This window comes from Oncorhynchus gorbuscha, linkage group LG12 (genome assembly GCF_021184085.1).
Source record: "Oncorhynchus gorbuscha isolate QuinsamMale2020 ecotype Even-year linkage group LG12, OgorEven_v1.0, whole genome shotgun sequence".
In the NCBI taxonomy this organism is placed as follows: Eukaryota; Metazoa; Chordata; class Actinopteri; order Salmoniformes; family Salmonidae; genus Oncorhynchus; species Oncorhynchus gorbuscha.
The window spans coordinates 35,331,640-35,351,810 of record NC_060184.1 but is presented as its reverse complement, the minus strand read 5'-3'; the positions used below and the strand labels follow the sequence as shown (position 1 = coordinate 35,351,810).

At 42.1% G+C, this 20,171-nt stretch overlaps 2 protein-coding genes across 2 annotated transcripts in view; both read right to left on the bottom strand.

The window, feature by feature from the left end:
- Positions 1–132: 132 nt before the first annotated feature.
- Positions 133–13,300, bottom strand: LOC123990935 (serine/threonine-protein phosphatase PP1-beta catalytic subunit-like). Its single transcript, XM_046291962.1, has 8 exons — positions 13,224–13,300; positions 3,858–3,989; positions 3,118–3,348; positions 2,393–2,497; positions 2,248–2,319; positions 2,028–2,179; positions 1,807–1,941; positions 133–1,721 (listed from the first exon to the last, which is right to left on the bottom strand). Exons 1-8 carry the CDS (start codon positions 13,273–13,275, stop codon positions 1,617–1,619), a joined length of 984 nt encoding a protein of 327 aa, XP_046147918.1. The 5' UTR covers positions 13,276–13,300; the 3' UTR covers positions 133–1,616.
- Positions 11,941–20,171, bottom strand: part of LOC123990933 (phospholipase B1, membrane-associated-like) — a 32,644-nt gene continuing 24,413 nt past the window's right edge. Inside the window, exon 42 of the mRNA XM_046291961.1 lies at positions 11,941–14,192. Within this exon, the coding sequence (XP_046147917.1) occupies positions 13,926–14,192 (267 nt within the window). The 3' untranslated portion in view covers positions 11,941–13,925. The remainder of the gene's footprint in view (positions 14,193–20,171) is intronic.

Below are 20,171 nucleotides of genomic sequence, written 5' to 3'. Positions count from 1 at the left end.
AAATCGCTGTTCTAAATTTGTAATTGGTTGACATACATCCGTATTACCTTTCTGGAAGACAACACTAGGCCCTCCGGCCGATGCACTGGTTTGAAAGGCACCCTAAAGCATAATGACAGACATGAGGCAGGGTCAACAGCACTGTTCCATTTATTCCATTCAAAGATTCTGAAACAAACTTGTACAAATCTCAAAACTGTTTAAAAACAATGACAGTTTCCAACTTGAATAGAGAACGATAAATGAGAACAAGGCAAAAGGTGAGATACGCCCTAACTCAAACTAAAATGTTATTAAAAATATTCCTTAGTAAGCTCATTAGTTGGATGAGAATAATAATTCTGAACCAGATATTGGAATCAGCATACAGGAAAGGTCCACCAAGTAGATATACTCACTGGCTCATGCATTCTGATGCCTTGCTTGTTGTTGACGTCTTCAACCTCTTTAGGCGGTCAATCTACCACTAGGGGGCAGCAATGTCTAAGTAACTGACATTGCCGAGTAAAAAGTGCCATCTCTGCTAGCTTGGTAAACATGAGCTGACCTCCTTGTGTAATATTTCATGTTTACAAGAACTGCAGGGGCAATGCTGAAAATAGCTCATAAGTAAAAAATAAAATAAAAACTTTAAAAAATGGAAATAGTCTTGTGGCCAACTGGTCATGTGTGTGAGAAAAATAATAGGCTACTGAACACCAATTGAAACCAGGTGTCTTGAATCTTGCCTTTAACTTCCCAAGCCACAACCATCTATGCATTCTTACAGGCATATAGTAAAAGCAATGTCCATAACAAACAGTCTTCAGCAATGGAAGCAGGTTCAGTGGGTAAGAAGAGAGGCTGGTGTGGGGGTGGAGGGGCTTGATTCAAAACCAACAGGCATTTGGAACACCCATTTGTGAGCCCTTTGAGTTAGTACACACAACCTTAACTGTACTAGTACTTCTCTGTGTACACAATACATGCCCTGTGTGTATATACCATCATTTTGTATGGTTCTGATAATATGCATTTGTATGAGTACTTTCAAAGTAATTTTGTTAAAACTTCATTAGTGTCCGCATAAAGAGAACATTGAGTCCAACAGGGTGAAAATGACATTCTCCAAACTCACTAGGAGGCTAAACCATTCCAATCAGTTACTGTAGCCAAAATCTGGGAGGAAAATGGTATGTTATTAGTAATATTGTGAGAAAGTTACATACGCATTAGCAGGGGAAATGCAAGGGTCTGGAAACGTTATAGGTCTGGAAGAGTTAACGTTGGCTGGGGGTATAGAACCCACCTCAATCAAATAAAAAGCTATACTTTTTACTATGTTTGAAGGCAGAAAAGCAGCGGTTCCAAATGTGTTGGCCCTTTCCACAAAAGGTTTGTATCGTATTGCTGCCCCTTAACCTGAGCAACACATTTTATAGCATTGAAAAACCACAGTCACCTACATTATGAATAAAAAAAACAAAAGTTCACAGCAAAGATTTTATGTTTTACACATATATGAAAGAGGTGAGTGGGGGTCAGGAGGGGCTAGAGCGCTTCCTATAGATGGGAGGGAGGGGACAGCAGGGGAAAGGGTGCGAGGAGGATGCGTGACGGGGGGGGGAGGCAGACGCTCACCTCTTCTTGGGGGCTTGGGCAGTACGGGGCGGGGTTACGGGGCGTCCCGAGTTCACCCCTCCATACTGGTACTTAGCTTTTTTCTCTGACGGCTTCAAGATCTGAGAGAGAAAGTATTAATACTCAGTTTGTTTCCAGCATTGGGAGACTCATCCACAGTAAGTGTGTTTACGTGCGAGTTCTCACCTGAAAGGAACACATGAGGGACTCGTCAACGCTCATCATGCCCCCAGCGTTATCAAACTCCCCGCAGTAGTTGGGAGCCGAGAACAGCGTCACCAGCTGCCGTTTGGCAAAAAACTCATAGCCGTCCTCAACAACCTTCCAGTACAGAACAACACATGACTTAATGAACCTTCTTTAGAGATGCATCCAAATGAACATAGCCCTCATACATTAGGCTCTACCTGGTGGGCTCTGCAGATGAGGTCCAGGTCGTGGCGGTTGAGGAACTTGCTGACCACGTCAGCCCCAAAGGTGAAGGAGACGCCCCGGTCGTTTTCCCCCCAGCCCTGCACGTCTTTGTCTGGATCCGACCACAGCAGATCACACAGCAGTCCTAGCACAGAGAGAGTGCAGTCAGAGCCACCACAAATAAGCCACACACACACACACACGTTTACACACCTGTGTCAGGGACATCGGTTGGCCTCATGATGCGTCGAATTTGCTCCATGGACTGTAGATCAGGAGAGAGGCCTGAGGAAGAGGGATGATTGTGAATTAATAATATTCATAGAAAAATAATTGATAGAAAAGCACCCACGAATACCTCCATGGCAGCAGAAGATCTTCTCATCGATTATAGCGGCGATAGGCAGACAGTTGAAGCAATCTGTGAAGGTCTTCCACAGCTTTATGTTGAATCTGCGTTTGCCTGGGGAACACAACATAGAAAGACATGGAATTACACGGAGTATACAAAACATTAAGAACACCTGCTCTTTCCATGACACCAGGTGAAAGCTATGATCCCTTACTGATGTCACTTGTTAAATCCACTTCAAATCAATATAGATGAACAGTATGAGCGTAGCTTTTTTTTTTAGCCTAGAGACAATTGAGACTGGATTGTTTGTGCTTTTGAATTGGGTATGGTAGGTGCCAGGCTCACCAGTTTGATTATGTCAACACTGCTGGGTTTATAACGCTCAACAGTTTCTCGTGTGTATCAAGAATGGTCCACCACCCCAAAGATATCCAGCCAACTTGACACAACTGTGGGAAGCATTGGAGTCAACATGCGCCAGCATCCCTGTGGAACACTTTCAACACCTTGTAGAGTCCATGCCCAAATGAAGAGACTGTTCTGAGGTGGTGCAACTCAATATTAGGAAGGTGTTCCTAATGTTTGGTATACTCAGTAGAGAACACAAAACCATTGCCATTATGAATTCCATTTGTGTGTTGGCCCTTTCCACAAAAAGTGCCGCAGACACAGAAAGATAACCGATTCAGCGTGTGTATGTGTGTGAGAGACACTGCTTCCTGTCTTACACTCATCATAGAAACCGTAGATGCGGTTGATGGAAGCACACTCGTGGTTGCCTCTGAGTAGGAAGAAGTTCTCGGGGTATTTGATCTTGTAGGCCAGCAGTAGACAGATGGTCTCCAGGGACTGCTTGCCTCGGTCCACGTAGTCTCCCAGGAACAGGTAGTTAGCCTCCGGCGGGAAGCCCCCATACTCAAAGAGCCGCAGCAGGTCTGTGTACTGGCCATGGATATCACCTAGTGGGAGAACGAGAGCAGAGAGGTTATGAGACAACCATTATTTTAGGTTTTCTTTAACCAGGGTAGTCACATTGAGATTGACATAGCCTGGACAATTGGCAGGAGTGGAGAGTGAGCTTGATCCAGATTGTCCTTGCTGGAAGGGAGATGGCCACATCCTGCAGAGCAGCATACACTTGAGGGAGACACATACCACTTACATCCTAAAATACCAGGGTTAGAAATCCTACTGCTCTACTTACTGAGCTAGGCCTATGTCTCTACAATGTGTTATCCTATCCTTTCTCTCTGACATGTTGGTTTAAAGACAACTGTGTGTGGGCGAGGATGCCCTTTTCACGTTCATGTAAATTCACAAACATTAGGCCTATGTCTTTATTCAGACAGCTGATATTTTTCTAACCCTGGTATTTCTCATATGCTATTTGTCCTCTCAGGGGAAAAGAGAGGGCCCATGAGTAAGGATATAGCAGTAGGAAGGAAGAGGAATAATTCATTGTACTGACCGCAGATTTTGAGCGGAGCCTCCAGCTCCAGTAGAATGGGCTGACTGAGGAAGATCTCCCGGGACTTGATGCACAACCCCCGCACCTCCGCCTCCGTCATCTGGACTATCTTCCCTGGACGACATCCTCGTACTAGAGAGAAAGATAGGGCTATCAATCACAACCACGAGTCATGACCCTTCTCTCCATTTTAAATCGTGCTGGCAGTTAAATAGGTAATGTGCTTTTCATTGTCTTCAAACCAGTGCAGAATATGCAACCACTTAAAGTGGCAATCTGCTGTTGAAACAAAGTGTTCGCCCCACCTGTTTCGTTAAACAGCTGAGGGACAGGGCTGGAGAAGTGTAACCAGTCAAATTCATAGACAGTAGGGTTTTCCCCGACTAAAATACATCTTGTCGACATGTTTTTAAAAAGTACAGACGACGACACATGTACACTACCGTTCAAAAGTTTGGGGTCACTTAGAAATGTTCTTGTTTTCCATGGAAACATACATTAAATTAGTTGCAGACCAGCTGGCCGGTGTGTTTACGGACATATTCAATCAATCCCTATACCAGTCTGCTATTCCCACATGCTTCAAGAGGGCCACCATTGTTCCTGTTCCCAAGAAAGCTAAGGTAACTGAGCTAAACGACTACCGCCCCGTAGCACTCACTTCCGTCATCATGAAGTGCTTTGAGAGACTAGTCAAGGACCATATCACCTCCACCCTACCTGACACCCTAGACCCACTCCAATTTGCTTACCGCCCAAATAGGTCCACAGACGATGCAATCTCAACCACACTGCACACTGCCCTAACCCACCTGGACAAAAGGAATACCTATGTGAGAATGCTGTTCATTGACTACAGCTCGGCATTCAACACCATAGTACCCTCCAAGCTCGTCATCAAGCTCGAGACCCTGGGCCTCGACCCCGCCCTGTGCAACTGGGTACTGGACTTCCTGACGGGCCGCCCCCAGGTGGTGAGGGTAGGCAACAACATCTCCTCCCGCTGATCCTCAACACGGGGCCCCACAAGGGTGCGTTCTGAGCCCTCTCCTGTACTCCCTGTTCACCCACAACTGCGTGGCCACGCACGCCTCCAACTCAATCATCAAGTTTGCGGACGACACAACAGTGGTAGGCTTGATTACCAACAACGACGAGACGGCCTACAGGGAGGAGGTGAGGGCCCTCAGAGTGTGGTGTCAGGAAAATAACCTCACACTCAACGTCAACAAAACTAAGGAGATGATTGTGGACTTCAGGAAACAGCAGAGGGAACTCCCCCCTATCCACATCGATGGAACAGTAGTGGAGAGGGTAGCTAGTTTTAAGTTCCTCAGCATACACATCACAGACAAACTGAATTGGTCCACTCACACTGACAGCGTCGTGAAGAAGGCGCAGCAGCGCCTATTCAACCTCAGGAGGCTGAAGAAATTTGGCTTGTCACCAAAAGCACTCACAAACTTCTACAGATGCACAATCGAGAGCATCCTGGCGGGCTGTATCACCGCCTGGTACGGCAACTGCTCCGCCCTCAACCGTAAGGCTCTCCAGAGGGTAGTGAGGACTGCACAACGGATCACCGGGGGCAAACTACCTGCCCTCCAGGACACCTACACCACCCGTTGTTACAGGAAGGCCATAAAGATCATCAAGGACATCAACCACCCGAACCACTGCCTGTTCACCCCGCTATCATCCAGAAGGCGAGGTCAGTACAGGTGCATCAAAGCTGGGACCGAGAGACTGAAAAACAGCTTCTATCTCAAGGCCATCAGACTGTTAAACAGCCACCACTAACATTGAGTGGCTGCTGCCAACACACTGTCATTGACACTGACCCAACTCCAGCCATTTTAATAATGGGAATTGATGGGAAATGATGTAAATATATCACTAGCCACTTTAAACAATGCTACCTTATATAATGTTACTTACCCAACATTATTCATCTCATATGCATATGTATATACTGTACTCTACATCATCGACTGCATCCTTATGTAATACATGTATCACTAGCCACTTTAACTATGCCACTTTGTTTACTTTGTCTACACACTCATCTCATATGTATATACTGTACTCGATACCATCTACTGTATGCTGCTCTGTACCATCACTCATTCATATATCCTTATGTACATATTCCTTATCCCCTTACACTGTGTATAAGACAGTAGTTTTGGAATTGTTAGTTAGATTACTTGTTGGTTATCACTGCATTGTCGGAACTAGAAGCACAAGCATTTCGCTACACTCGCATTAACATCTGCTAACCATGTGTATGTGACAAATCAAATTTGATTTGATTTGAAATGAATAGGAAATATAGTCAAGACATTGGCAAGGTTATAAACAATGATTTTTAATTGAAATTGTGTCCTTCAAACTTCTCTTTTGCCAAAGAATCGTCCATTTGCAGGAATTACAGCCTTGTAGACCTTTGGCATTCTAGTTGTCAATTTGTTGAGGTAATCTGAAGATATTTCACCCTATGCTTTCTGAAGCACCTCCCACAAATTGGCTTGATGGGCACTTCTTACGTAACATACTGCTCCCAAGCTCAATAAGGTTGAGATCCGGTGACAATAATGGAGTGGCCAGCACAGACAGAATACCAGCTGACGGCTTCTTCCCAAAATAGTTCCTGCATAGTTTGGAGCAGTGTTTTGGGTCATTGTCCTGTTGAAGGAGGAAATTGGCTCCAATTAAGTGCCGTCCACAAGGTATGGCATGGCGTTGCAAAATGGAATGTTACCCTTCCTTCAAGATCCCTTTTACCCTGTACAAATCTCCCACTTCACCACCGTACAAAGCACCCCCAGACCATCACATTGCCTCCACCATGATTGATAGATGGGGTCAAGCACTGCTCCAGCAAATTTTCCCTTTTTTCTGCATCCCATGAATGTTCTTCTTGGTGATCCGAACACCTCATCTTCCTCTGTCCAGTGTCTATTCTTTTGCCCATCTTAATCTTTTCTCTTTATTGGCCAGACTGAGATAAGGCTTTCCTTTGCAACTCCCGCGGGGTCGCCTCTTCACTGTTGACGTTGAGACTGGTGTTTTGCGAGTACTATTTAATGAAGCTGCCAGTTGAGGACTTGTCTGTTTCTCAAACTAGGCACAAATGTACTTGTCCTCTTGCTCAGTTGAGCACCGGGGCCTCCTGGATTCAAACCAGAGTCTGTAGTGACGGCTCTAGCACTGAGATGCAGTGCCTTACACCGCTGCGCCACTTGGGAGCCCACAAATAGTTTGGCTAATACTTTTCAGGGAGTCACTGGGTGACTTAGGCAAGCTCCCTGCTGGTGGTCTGGATGGAATTGAGTTGGGATTAAGGATGTCAATTTTGCTGCCGAGCAAACAAATTTCCGTGCCGAGTAACTGACCCTCAATGTCAGAATTGTTTTTCTTTTTTAAAATGACATGACCAACAGAAAATACTATGCACGCATACAAGGAACTGACATTTTTCAATAAGAGCTTAATGGAAACATGCAACAGCAAGCCTGTCGTCAGCTAATAAAATGTTATTTTCAAATATTTGCATGAAAAAAACAATTCTAAATAGCGCACCTAATGTGAAGAGTTCCATATGTGACAGATAAAAATCTCTTTTAGATACTTAAAAAGAGGGGGAATCTAATAGCAACCACTTGGATGGGTTGCTAATATGACTATGATTGTACATTTGGCTTCTGGAAAAACAAAGAAAGTTTATATAAAAACCAATAGAACAAGAGAGAAAGGCTGGTTAATGGCACAATGAAGTCCTTATGAAATAATTGCGTCCATGTTTCTATAGTGAGATTTTGGCTAGGCTACCTTTGAAGCAAGGTAAGAAATGATGCTAAGCTACAGAACTGTTTTGCTAGCACAGACTGGAATATGTTTCGGGATTCCTCAATACGCACCGCATCGATTATATGCAACACAGAACACGCTAGATAAACTAGTAATATCATCAACCATGTGTAGTTAACTAGTGATTATGATTGATTGATTGTTTTTATAAGATAAGTTTAATGCTAGCTAGCAACTTACCTTGGCTTCTACTGCATTCGCATAACAGGCAGGCTCCTTGTGGAGTGCAATGTAATCAGGTGGTTAAAGCATTGGACTAGTTAACTGTAAGGTTGCAAGATTGAATCCTCCGAGCTGACAAGGTAAAAATCTGTCGTTCTGCCCCTGAACGAGGCAGTTAACCCACCGTTCCTAGGCTGTCATTGATAATAAGAATGTGTTCTTAACTGACTTGCCTAGTTAAATAAAGGTGCATAATTTTTTTTTTAAATGGACTAAATCGGTGTCCAAAAATACCGATTTCCGATTGTTATGAAAACATAAAAATCGGCCATTCCGATTAATCGGTCGACCTCTAGCACAGGCACTATGATGGTCTGCTTAAAACATGTTGGTATTACAGACTCGGACATGGAGAGGTTTAGTACACCACATCAGTCATTGGCTTCATCAATGATGACATCGTCCCCACAGTGTCCGTACGTACATACTAGAGGTCGACCGATTATGAGTTTTCAACGCAGATACGGATTACTGGAGGACCAAAAAAAGCCGATTAAATCAGCCGATATATATATATATATATATATTATATATATGTAAATGACAATTACAACAATACTGAATGAACAATGAACACTTATTTTAACTTAATATAATACATAAAATCAACGTAGCCTCAAATAAATAATGAAACATGTTTAAATAATACAAAAACACAGTGTTGGAGGAGAAAGTAAAAGTGCAATATGTGCCATGTAAAAAAGCTAATGTTTAAGTTCCTTGCTCAGAACATATTACCAGTTAAGAAGTTTTAAGTTGTAGTTATTATAGGAATAATGAAACGTTGACTATTTCACTCTAAGCCATTTGTATTTCATATACCTTTGACTATTGGATGTTCTTATAGGCACTTTAGTATTGCCAGCCTCATCTCAGGAGTTGACAGGCTTGAAGTCATAAACAGCGCTGTGCTTCAAGCATTGCTAAGAGCAAATGCAGTAACGTGCTGTTTGAATGAATGCTTACGAGCCTGCTGCTGACTACCACCGCTCAGTCAGACTGCTCTATCAAATATAAACTCAAACTTAATTATAATATAATAAACACACAGAAATATGAGCCTTTGGTCATTAATATGGCCAAATCCGTAAAGTATTATTTCAAAAACAAAACATTTATTCTTTCAGTGAAATACGGAACCGTTCTGTATTTTATTGAACGGGTGGTTGCTGTTACACTGCACAACCTTCAATGCTGTCATAATTATGTAAAATTCTGGCAAATTAATTATGGTCTTTGTTAGGAAGAAATGGTCTTCACACAGTTTGTAACGAGCTGGGCAGCCCAAACTGCTGCATATACCCCGACTCCGCTTGCACTGAACGCAAGAGAAGTGACAATTTCCCTAGTTAATATAGCCTGCTAACATTAAAATAAATTAACTAAATATGCAGGTGAAAAAAATTATACTTCTGTGTATTGATTTTAAGAAAGGCATTGATGTTTATTGTTAGGTACATTTGTGCAACGATTGTGCTTTTTTCATGAATGCACTTTTGTTAAATCATCACCCGTTTGGTGAAGTAGGCTGTGAGTCGATGATAAATTAACAGGCACCACATTGATTATATGCAACACAGGACAAGCTAGATAACCTAGGATTATCATCAATTATGTGTAGTTAACTAGTCATTAAGTGAAGATTAAACTTATTTTATAAAATATAAGCAATGCTAGCTAGCAACTTAGCCTGGCTCCTTGCAGCCAGCAGGTCATTTTGATGCTGCACTCGCGTAACAGGTGGTCTCCTTGTGGATTGCAATGTAATCGGCGCCCCCCTAATTAAATCGGCCATGCCGATTAATCGGTCGCCCTCTAGTACATACCCCAGCCAGAAGCCATGGATTACAGGCAACATCCACATTGAGCTAAAGGCTAGAGCTGCCGCTTTCACGGAACTGGAGTCTTATAAGAAATCCCGCTATGCCACCCGACAAACCGGCAAAGCATCAATAGAGGACTAAGATCGAATCGTACTACACCGGCTTTGATGCTCGTCGGATGTGGCAGGGCTTGCAAACCATTACAGACTACAAAGGGAAGCACAGCCAAGAGCTGCCCAGTGACACGAGCCTACCAGACGAGCTAAACTACTTCTATGCTCGCTTCGAGGCAAATTGCACTGAAACATACACGAGAGCACTAGCTGTGCCGGAAGACTGTTTGATCATGCTCTCCGCAGCCGATGTGACTAAGACCTTTAAACAGGTCAACATTCACAAGGCCGCAGGGCCAGACGGATTACCAGGATGTGTACTGCGAGCATGCACTGACCAACTGGCAAGTGTCTTCACTGACATTTTAAACCTCTCCATGTCCGAGTCTGTAATACCAACATGTTTTAAGCAGACCATCATAGTGCCTGTGCTAGAGGTCGACCGATTAATCGGAATGGCCGATTAATTAGGGCTGATTTTAAGTTTTCATAACAATCGGAAATCGGTATTTTTGGACACCGATTTAGTCATTTAAAAAAATCTAAAAATGTTTTTTTACACCTTTATTTAACTAGGCAAGTCAGTTAAGAACACATTCTTATTTTCAATGACGGCCTAGGAACGGTGGGTTAACTGCCTCGTTCAGGGGCAGAACGACAGATGTTTACCTTGTCAGCTCGGGGGATTCAATCTTGCAACCTTACAGTTAACTAGTCCAACGCTCTAACCACCTGATTACATTGCACTCCACAAGGAGCCTGCCTGTTATGTGAATGCAGTAGAAGCCAAGGTAAGTTGCTAGCTAGCATTAAACTTATCTTATAAAAAACAATCAATCATAATCACTAGTTAACTACACATGGTTGATGATATTACTAGTTTATCTAGCGTGTCCTGCGTTGCATATAATTGATGTGGTGCGTATCGTTGCTCCAATGTGTAACTAACCATAAACATCAATGCCTTTCTTAAAATCAATACACAGAAGTAGATTTTTTTGAACCTGCATATTTAGCTAAAAGAAATCCATGTTAGCAGGCAATATTAACCAGGTGAAATTGTGTCACTTCTCTTGCGTTCATTGCACGCAGCATCTGTGTATATGCAAGTATTTGGGCCACTTGCCAGAATTTTACATAATTATGACATAACATTGAAGGTTGTGCAATGTAACAGGAATATTTAGACTTATGGATACCACCCCACGGAACGGTTCCGTCTTTCACTGAAAGAATAAACGTCTTGTTTTCGAGATGATAGTTTCCGGATTCGACCATATTAATGACTTAAGGCTCGTATTTCTGTGTTATGTTATAACTAAGTCTATGATTTGATAGAGCAGTCTGACTGAGCGATGGTAGGCACCAGCAGGCTCGTAAGCATTCATTCAAACAGCACTTTCGTGCGTTTTGCCAGCAGCTCAGTTGTGCTTCAAGCATTGCGCTGTTTATGACTTCAAGCCTATCAACTCCCGAGATTAGGCAGGTGTAACCGATGTGAAATGGCCAGCTACCGGAGAAACAAGTCTAGGTCCAATAGGCTTCTGAACAACAGAGAGTAGCTGTTATCTATGCATAGTCACTTTAATAACTATCTACATGTACATATGACCTCAACAAACCAGTGCCCCCCTGTATATATTCTTGCTATCGTTATTTTACTGCTGCTCTTTAATTACTTGTTACTTTTAGTTCTTATTCTTATATATTTTTTAAACTGCATTGTTGGTTAGCGGCTCGTAAGTAAGCAGTTGTATTCGGCTCATGTGACTAATAACATTTGATTTTACTTTAAATGTCTCATTATTTGAAATAAGTAAAACTAGCCTGCCTACCGTTGACTATAGCCTATGCACTCGATTGGGGAACAGGAGGTGAGCTAGTTGAGATTTAGAAATAAAAATAGAAATAAAAATAGTAGCACTTTCCACTCCAGTACCAGCCTTTTTTAGGAGCTGCTTCCGCACTGTCTGACAGGTGATAGGCTATTCCGTTCCTAAAACTAGGCTCTGTATGCTTTGCAAATGTGACAAATAAGATACATGAAGACCAATGTAATACTACACACACCAATTTTATTCCTCACAATTATGAAAATTAACCGATAGACTGGTAAGCATGACTGGTCAAGTGTATTTCAGGGCTAACCAATTAAAGGTTATCCATTAACATCCCCAATTGGGATTTATCAAAGGCCTGCAATTTCAGTTCAGCAATGTGCTGAACTGAATAAAACAGGTGGTTGTCACTTTTGCTGAGTGTTCCAAGTGGGCCAAGTGTCACGAAAAGGTGTTTGATGGCAAATGACTTAAATGTAAAATGTACAGCGTTTAATATCAGGTTGACTGTGGTCTTCAACATCTCAACAATTTATATAAAAAAGAAATCCAGACAAAACATGCTTTTCATGTAGGCTGAAGTGTGACATCTTCCATAGGTGATTTCAGTACAGAAAATAAAACGCTCAGGTGGGTACATACCAAACAAACATTGAAAGCGGTTTGTAAAATGACTAACTCGCTACAGATGCGAAACTGAGTAGACGTCAATGGCAGGTTAAATCAATGTTGTGACTGCTCTCGAGTTGACGCATACTAGCTAACTCAGGCTTTGTGTTATTGCTACCTATAACGTTACACATAGACATATGACTAAGTTAGAGGCATTCTTACTTCACTAACAACGTAATAGCCCCTATACAGCCCCGCGTTGAAAACAAATCTGAATCTAGCTAGCTTGACTGACTACCTAGCAACACGGACGGAGAGGGGTGTGTGTTCACGCTGGCAAAGCCCCCTCTCATCAAGGTTTAAAAGCTAACACTAACGCCTAAAGAGCAATAAAAATGTGCATACATACATATATATATATATATATATATATATATAAATAACATCCATGTCCTGCGCTAGGCAAAGAGTATCTAACTAGCTAATTTCGTAAACTAGAGTAATGTTTGCTTGCTTGATCATATATCTAACGTTACTGTAACACACCGCGTTAGCTAGCATAACACAAATCAAACGTGACAGCATATATTTATATTCAAACAGATGTTGCTTTTTTGGCAAATTAACTAGTTACAGTTAAATGGTAGTTACCTAAACAGGGCATAACACAGTTAGCTAAGGCTAAAGTCACTAGTTTGTTGAACCACTCTCCCAGTCCCACCTTTCTCCTCTGACGCGTTAGCTAGCTAGCAAAGTCAACTGGCGTCACCAATTATGATTTTACATTCGTTCTTCGACACCTGAAAATGACATAAAATGGTTACATCCTTTTATTTGCTGTCCCCACCAAGTAACCACACGGTTAATTGCCAAACAAAAACAGCATACCTTCAAGCAAACGAGAGATGATGCTGTCAACGTTGAGGTCGCTTTCCGCCATTTTCTTTGAAACACTAAAAACTACTACGCAGAGAGAACTACGTCGTGCTCACCAGCAGAGGGCGTGGTCTACTACTGTACAAACGGTGTAGTTTATTTTGGTTCACTCAGGTTTTCTGTATTTTGGCAAAGATTTGTAACCAGCAGTATGGTACGAGCTTTTTTAAAATCGTATTTGGGGATACAAAACATTTTGCAGGTAGCTTTCTTTACCCTTCATTGAAGCTGACCTGCCTGCAAACAAAGTACATTCTAAGTTTATTAACATAATTTGGGGATATCCATTACTTTTAATGTAACCCCTCTGTCATAGCTTTATCAAATATTAACATGGGGAGGCAACTTGTTGTGTACCCTCAATAAAATACCACCCTTTCTCCCTTTGTTAATCTCCATGGACAATGGCTCCAACTTCTATTGCAATGGGCTTGGGTTACGCTGACCTATTCATCCTGGTAATTCATAGGGGCTCACATGATGCAATTGAATGCCAACATTTCTCTTGAAATACCCAATGACATAGTTACTGACAATTTGACCATTTCGGTTGATACAAAGCTAAATGATTGTCCATGCCACCTACATGCTTTTGACACTGTATTTCCACATTCAAACTAGAAAAAAGTATTTGTTATCTGTTGCTGAATATCATTAGAAACCAGTTCCTTTCATCTCAACCTCTTTCTCTCCCATTTTCCTCTTATTCCGCCGTTCTCTGCAGGACATGAGTAGCCATGTGATTCCCCAGCCGATCAGTAAGCCAGTGACGCCCAGCAACACGGGCACCCACACAGGTATGGAGGAGTCACACCGGAGCACATGGCTGGGAGTGGTGGTGTTAGTGACTGGGACAGGGGTGGTGGTGGTAACAGGTGGACTCGGGAGGCTATTGACCTTAGTGAAGATGAAGGGTTGATCCTAAAGGAGAGAGCAAATTTCAGTTCAGGGGAAACTAACCTGAGCATAGATCTTCTTCTTAGACATTGTAAGAAATAGCTTTCAGTAGGTGATATGACTAAAATGGTCTACTGCTCAACCAACACACTCGACAACCCACACGTACTGTCAAGTAAGCCGACAACTGACTCACTGATTGCCAATTCTGCCAACACCTTATCAACCCTGCTAAAAAAAACTGCATAGACCAGCATGCATTTCAAGCTGGTCCTTGCTTGTCTATGCTGGTCCATATTGGCCTATGCTGGTCAAGCTGCTCTGACCAGCATGGTCTAGCTCAGGGATGGGCAACTTTGATTGGGGTGGGGGCCACAAAAAAAATCTGAACTCATCATAAGGGGCTCCACTCTTGACATCGGAGATAAGTTTTAGATTTAATTTCCTGCCATTCTTGTTTGTTATGGGCTGTAAGGAAATGTTGCAATGTCAAAGCAAGTTTGCTTCAATCCTGCACATTTTGCCATGGGGTGGAGAGAAGATATTGAAATTGTATAATTCATTTCATGCAATTCTACTCATTTTGCCATGTGGCAGGGGACAAAATAGCAGTTTAACAGCTAATTTCCTGCAATTCTACACATTTTTCTCTGACAGTTACTGACATAACATGAGAAAACCGCTGATGCACAACCAGATTTTGAAATTGTACTTTGAGTATTTTACTATTCTAACACTCAACAGTAAGTTCAAATCAAATCAAAGTTTATTTGTCACGTGCACCGAATACAGCAGGTATTACAGTGAAATGCTTACTTACAGGCTCTAACCAATAGAGCAAAAAAAGGTTTTAAGGTATTAGGTGAACAATAGGTAAGTAAAGAAATGCAAACAACAGTAAAAAGACAGTGAAAAATAACAGTAGCGATGCTATAAAAGTAGCGAGGCTACATACATACCAGTTAGTCAGACTGATTGAGGTAGTATGTAATCGTAATTGTAAATGAGAACTTGTTCTCAACTTGCCTACCTGGTTAAATAAAGGTGAAATAAAAATAAATAAAATGTACATGTAGATATGGTTAAAGGGACTATGCATATATGATGAACAGAGAGTAGTAGTAGCGTAAAAGAGGGGTTGGCGGGTGGAACATAATGCAGATAGCCCGGTTAGCCAATGTGCGGGAGCACTGGTTGGTCGGGCCAATTGAGGTAGTATGTACATGAATGTATAGTTAAAGTGACTATGCATATATGATAAAGTTGAGACTGTGAGTAATTTTTTAAATTATATATATGTACAGTGGGGCAAAAAAGTATTTAGTCAGCCACCAATTGTGCAAGTTCTCCCACTTAAAAAGATGAGAGGCCTGTAATTTATCGTAGGTACACTTCAACTATGACAGACAAAATGAGGAAAGAAAATCCAGAAAATCACATTATAGGATTTTTAATGAATTTATTTGCAAATTATGGTGGAAAATAAGTATTTAACTTATAAGTAAGTAACCCGTGGTCCTCATGAGAGCCAGTTTCATCATAGTGCTTGAGGGTTTTTGCGACTGCACTTGAAGAAACTTTCAAAATTCTTGTAATTTTCCAGGTTGACTGACCTTCATGTTTTAAAGCACATATGTCAGAGTCAAGGCCCGCGGGCCACATCCGGCCCGCGAGAAGGTTTTTTACGGCCCCTGGGATGATCTTGATTTGTTATTAGAACCGGCCCGCAGACCGCAGCAAGCCGGCAGCCCGCAGATCTTTTACACGCACCAATACTACATTTCCCACAATGCAACGGTGACGCACCGAGCAGTAGGCTGCTTCATTTCAATATTTATTGGCACAGCAGTTGTCAGCATCACAGTAAAATTAACTTTCAGATACCCATCAAAAATGGCAAAACGGAAGGTGGACACTGAGAACCGGGGGTTTCAAACAAGGTGGGAGTCGGAGTATTTGTTCACGGAGGTAGCTGGAAAACCTGTGTGTCTTCTGTGTGGAGAAAGTGTGGCGGTACTGAAAGAGTATAATCTGAGACGACATTATGAAACGAAACACGCGGACAAAAACAAGAATATGGACATGGAACAAAGGCTACAAAAGGCAGAGGAATTAAAACGAGGCCTCAAATCTCGACAGGCTCTGTTCAAAAAAGCCAAATCACAAGGCCAGGCTGCTGTCAAGGCCAGTTTTATTTTGGCAGAAGAGATCGCTAAATCAGACCGGCCATTTACGGAGGGGGATTTCATCAAAAACTGCATGATTAAAGTTTGTGACGAAGTTTGCCCAGAAAAAAGGCAACTCTTTTTAAATGTGAGTCTGAGCAGAAACACCATTGCCGAGAGAGTAGACCAGTTGTCCATCAATCTAAAAGAGCAGCTTGTGAAAAAGGGAAAAGATTTCATTGCATATTCCTTGGCTGTGGATGAGAGCACCGACATTTCTGACATTGCCCAGTTGTCAATTTTCATCCGCGGAGTGGACTCCAGCCTAAGCGTGACAGAGGAGTTTTTGGCTTTACGTCCTATGCATGGCACAACTACGGGGCATGATTTGTATGAAGAGGTGTCAAGATGTGTAAATGAGATGGAGCTGCCTTGGGAAAAACTCGTGGGTTTGACAACCGACGGAGCACCTGCGATGTGTGGACACAGGAGCGGACTGGTGGAGAAAATACGGGAAAAGATGCAAGAGGAAAACGCGACAGGTGAGCTGACAGCTTATCATTGTATCATACACCAGGAAGCGTTGTGCGGTAAAGCCTTGAAAATGGAGCATGTAATGAGCATCATCACGCGCACAGTTAACTTTATCAGAGCCAAAGGTTTGAATCACCGCCAGTTCAAGGCATTTCTGACGGAGTTAGAAACGGAGCATGGTGATTTGCCTTATCACACAGAGGTGCGATGGCTAAGCCAGGGAAAGGTGCTTCAAAGATGTTTCGAGCTTCGTGAGGAGATTTGTCTGTTCTTGGACAGCAAAGGGAAAGACACAACACAACTCCGAGACGAAATGTTTCTGTGTGAAATGGCTTTTCTGTGTGACATTACGAGTCATCTGAATGCAATGAACTTGCAGCTGCAGGGTCGGGATCGTGTCATCTCTGATATGTACAGTACAGTGAAGGCATTTAAAACCAAGTTGAGTGGATGATAGAAAATTGCTATTATTGTTTTTTTCTTTGAAGTAAATTTAGCCCACTTTTGCTAAAATAGAAAATATAGGCTACTGATGGTGCCTTGAATACCGGTTTCTTTCATTTAATGTTCATGTTATGGGGATTTTTATATAAAGGAAATTTGTCTTTTGTGTCTGTTGAAAATTAAAGATTACTGACAGAGCCATAAGAAAATATTGCCTTATTTATCTGATCATATTGGAATATATTTGTTAGGTTTTCAGTAGGTTCAATTAGGTTCACTAGACTATATGCGTCATTTAAAAATTTTTCAATGAACATTCGAACAGTCCGGCCCTCGGCTTGTAGCTAAATTTTTTATTTGGCCCTCCGTCCATTTGACTTTGACACCCCTGTTTTAAAGTAACGATGGACTGTTGTTTCTCTTTGCTTATTTGAGCTGCTCTTGCCATAATATGGACATGGTCTTTTACCTAAATAGCTCTATCTTCTGTATACCACCCCTAACTTGTCACGACACAACTGATTGGCTCAAACGCATTAAGAAGGAAAGACATTCCACAAATTAATTTTTAACAAGGCACACCTGTTAATTGAAATGCATTCCAGGTGACTACCTCATGAAGCTCGTTGAGAGAATGACAAGCATGTGCAAATCTGTCATCAAGGCAAATGGTGGCTACTTTGAAGAATCTCAAATATAAAATATAATTATTTCATATGTGTTATTTCATAGATTTGATGTCTTCACTATTATTCTACAATATATAAAATAGTAAAAATTAAGAAAAACCCATGAATGAGTAGGTGTGTCCAAATTTTTGACTGGTACTGTATATATATATTTAGATTTTTTTTGGGGGGGGGTTTATCCGTGGCCTACAAAAGTTGCCCATCCCTAGTCTAGCTGGTCAAGCTGGTCTGACCAGCAGGGTCTAGCTGGTTCATAGATTGTATATATACTGTAAATGGATAAAGCCATTGATCACGTGACACCATTCATGTGAAGACTCAATAGCGCATTTGAAGCCAAGGGGAAGATCTCAATTGCATACTCGTTGCATCCTCTCTCCTCGTATCGTTCTAAAAACAAATTGGAGGAGAAGGTCAGGGGAGAGGGACCTCTGTCTTTCTCATCCAATGTGTTTTGAGTAGGAGACGAGGAGACAGGATGCATGCAGTATGCCCTTGAGATCTTCCCATAGAAGTAGATTTTTAGCTAAATAAGATAGTGTCTCATAGAGACATAACATGTGCAGATTGAGCTAGTCCAAGAAGTAACGTTGCAGGCTAGGTCAGTGCTGCCCCCTCTCATTGAGGATCGCAAGTTGAAGGGCGACCGGGCCGACTGCGGTACTGCAGGTTGCTGGTAGAATCTAAATGATATTTTTTGGTTTCCTGGTTGCTAAAATTCTTATTGTTAATTTTATTTCAGTTTATTTGGCAAAACAAGCAGTCATTGTGTAGAGAATTGTACCATCTAAACCGGTGTGAAATATATTTTCCATATCCACAAATATTTACTTTTCAGCTGTTTGAAGCTGGTGTACAAAACCGAAAATAAAAGATGCAAAAATGAAACTTAAGCACGGGAAGCATAGAAATAGCGCACATAGAACATATCCACCGCTTCTTAGACTTGCTTTCAATGACAAAGACAGATCTATAACTCACATTTCTATGTGAATTTGGTCGGGTCACCTAAAATGTTACATATTGTAGCTTTAATGTCTGCAATTTTAAATATTGGTTCAAGGACATACACTATATATACAAAAGTATCTAGACACTCCTTGAAATTAGTGGATTTGGCTATTTTGGCAAAACCGTTGCTGAAATTTGTATAAAATCAAGCACACAGCCATGCAATCTCCATCCTTACTGAAGAGCTCAGTGACTTTCAACATGGTACCGTCATAGGATGCCACCTTTCCAACAAGTCAGTTCATGAAATTTCAGTCCTGCTAGAGCTACTCTGGTCAACCGTAAGTGCTGTTATTGTGAAGTAGAAACATATAGGAGCAACAATGGCTCAGTTACGAAGTGGTAGGCCACACAAGCTCACAGAACAGGACCGCCAAGTGCTGAAGCGCACAGCGCTTAAAAATCATCTGTCTTTGGTTGCAACACTCACTACAGAGTTCCAAGCTTTACCATCTGGCATTCCGACGGACAAATATGGGTTTGGCGATACCAGGAAAACACTACCTGCCCGAATGCATAGTGCCAACTGTAAAGTTTGGCGGAGGAGGAATAATGGTCTGGGGCTGGTTTTCATGGTTCGGGCTAGGCCCCTTAGTTCCAGTCTAGGAAAATCTTAACGCTTCATCATACAATGACATTCTAGACTATTCTGTGCTTCCAACTTTGTGGAAACAGTTTGGGGAAGGCCCTTTCTTGTTTCAGCATGACAATGCCCACATGCACAAAGCGTGGTCCATACAGAAATGGTTTGTTGGAATCGGTGCAGAAGAACTTGACTGGCCTGCACAAAGACCTGACCTCAACTACATCAAACAATTGGGATGAATTGGAACACCATCCGCGAGCCAAGCCTAATAGCCCAACCTTACTAATGCGCTTATGGCTGAATGGAAGCAAGTTCCCACAGCAATGTTCCCACATCTAGTAGAAAGTCTTCCCAGAAGAGTGGAGACTGTTATAGCAGCAAAGGGGGGACAAACTCCATATTAATGCCCGTGATTTTGGAATGAGAAGTTGGACAAGCAGGTGTCCACATACTTTTGGTCATGTAGTGCACAGCTGGTCTAATAGAAGCAAGTATTGGCACCACGAATTTCTAACAAAGAACACAACAGCCTGTGGTCGCCCTTGAACTTCTGGGCTTCTATGAGAGGGGGCAG

What these genes read in the sequence shown, in the direction of transcription:
- LOC123990935 (XM_046291962.1), bottom strand. Translation starts at nt 13,275, where the DNA reads ATGGCGGAAAGCGACCTCAACGTTGACAGCATCATCTCTCGTTTGCTT. An exon ending in GGCTCCGCTCAAAATCTGCG is followed by an intron (nt 3,349 to 3,857) that starts GTCAGTACAATG and finishes TTCTCCCACTAG; the next exon opens with GTGATATCCATGGCCAGTAC. An exon ending in CTACGGTTTCTATGATGAGT is followed by an intron (nt 2,498 to 3,117) that starts GTAAGACAGGAA and finishes TGTGTTCCCCAG; the next exon opens with GCAAACGCAGATTCAACATA.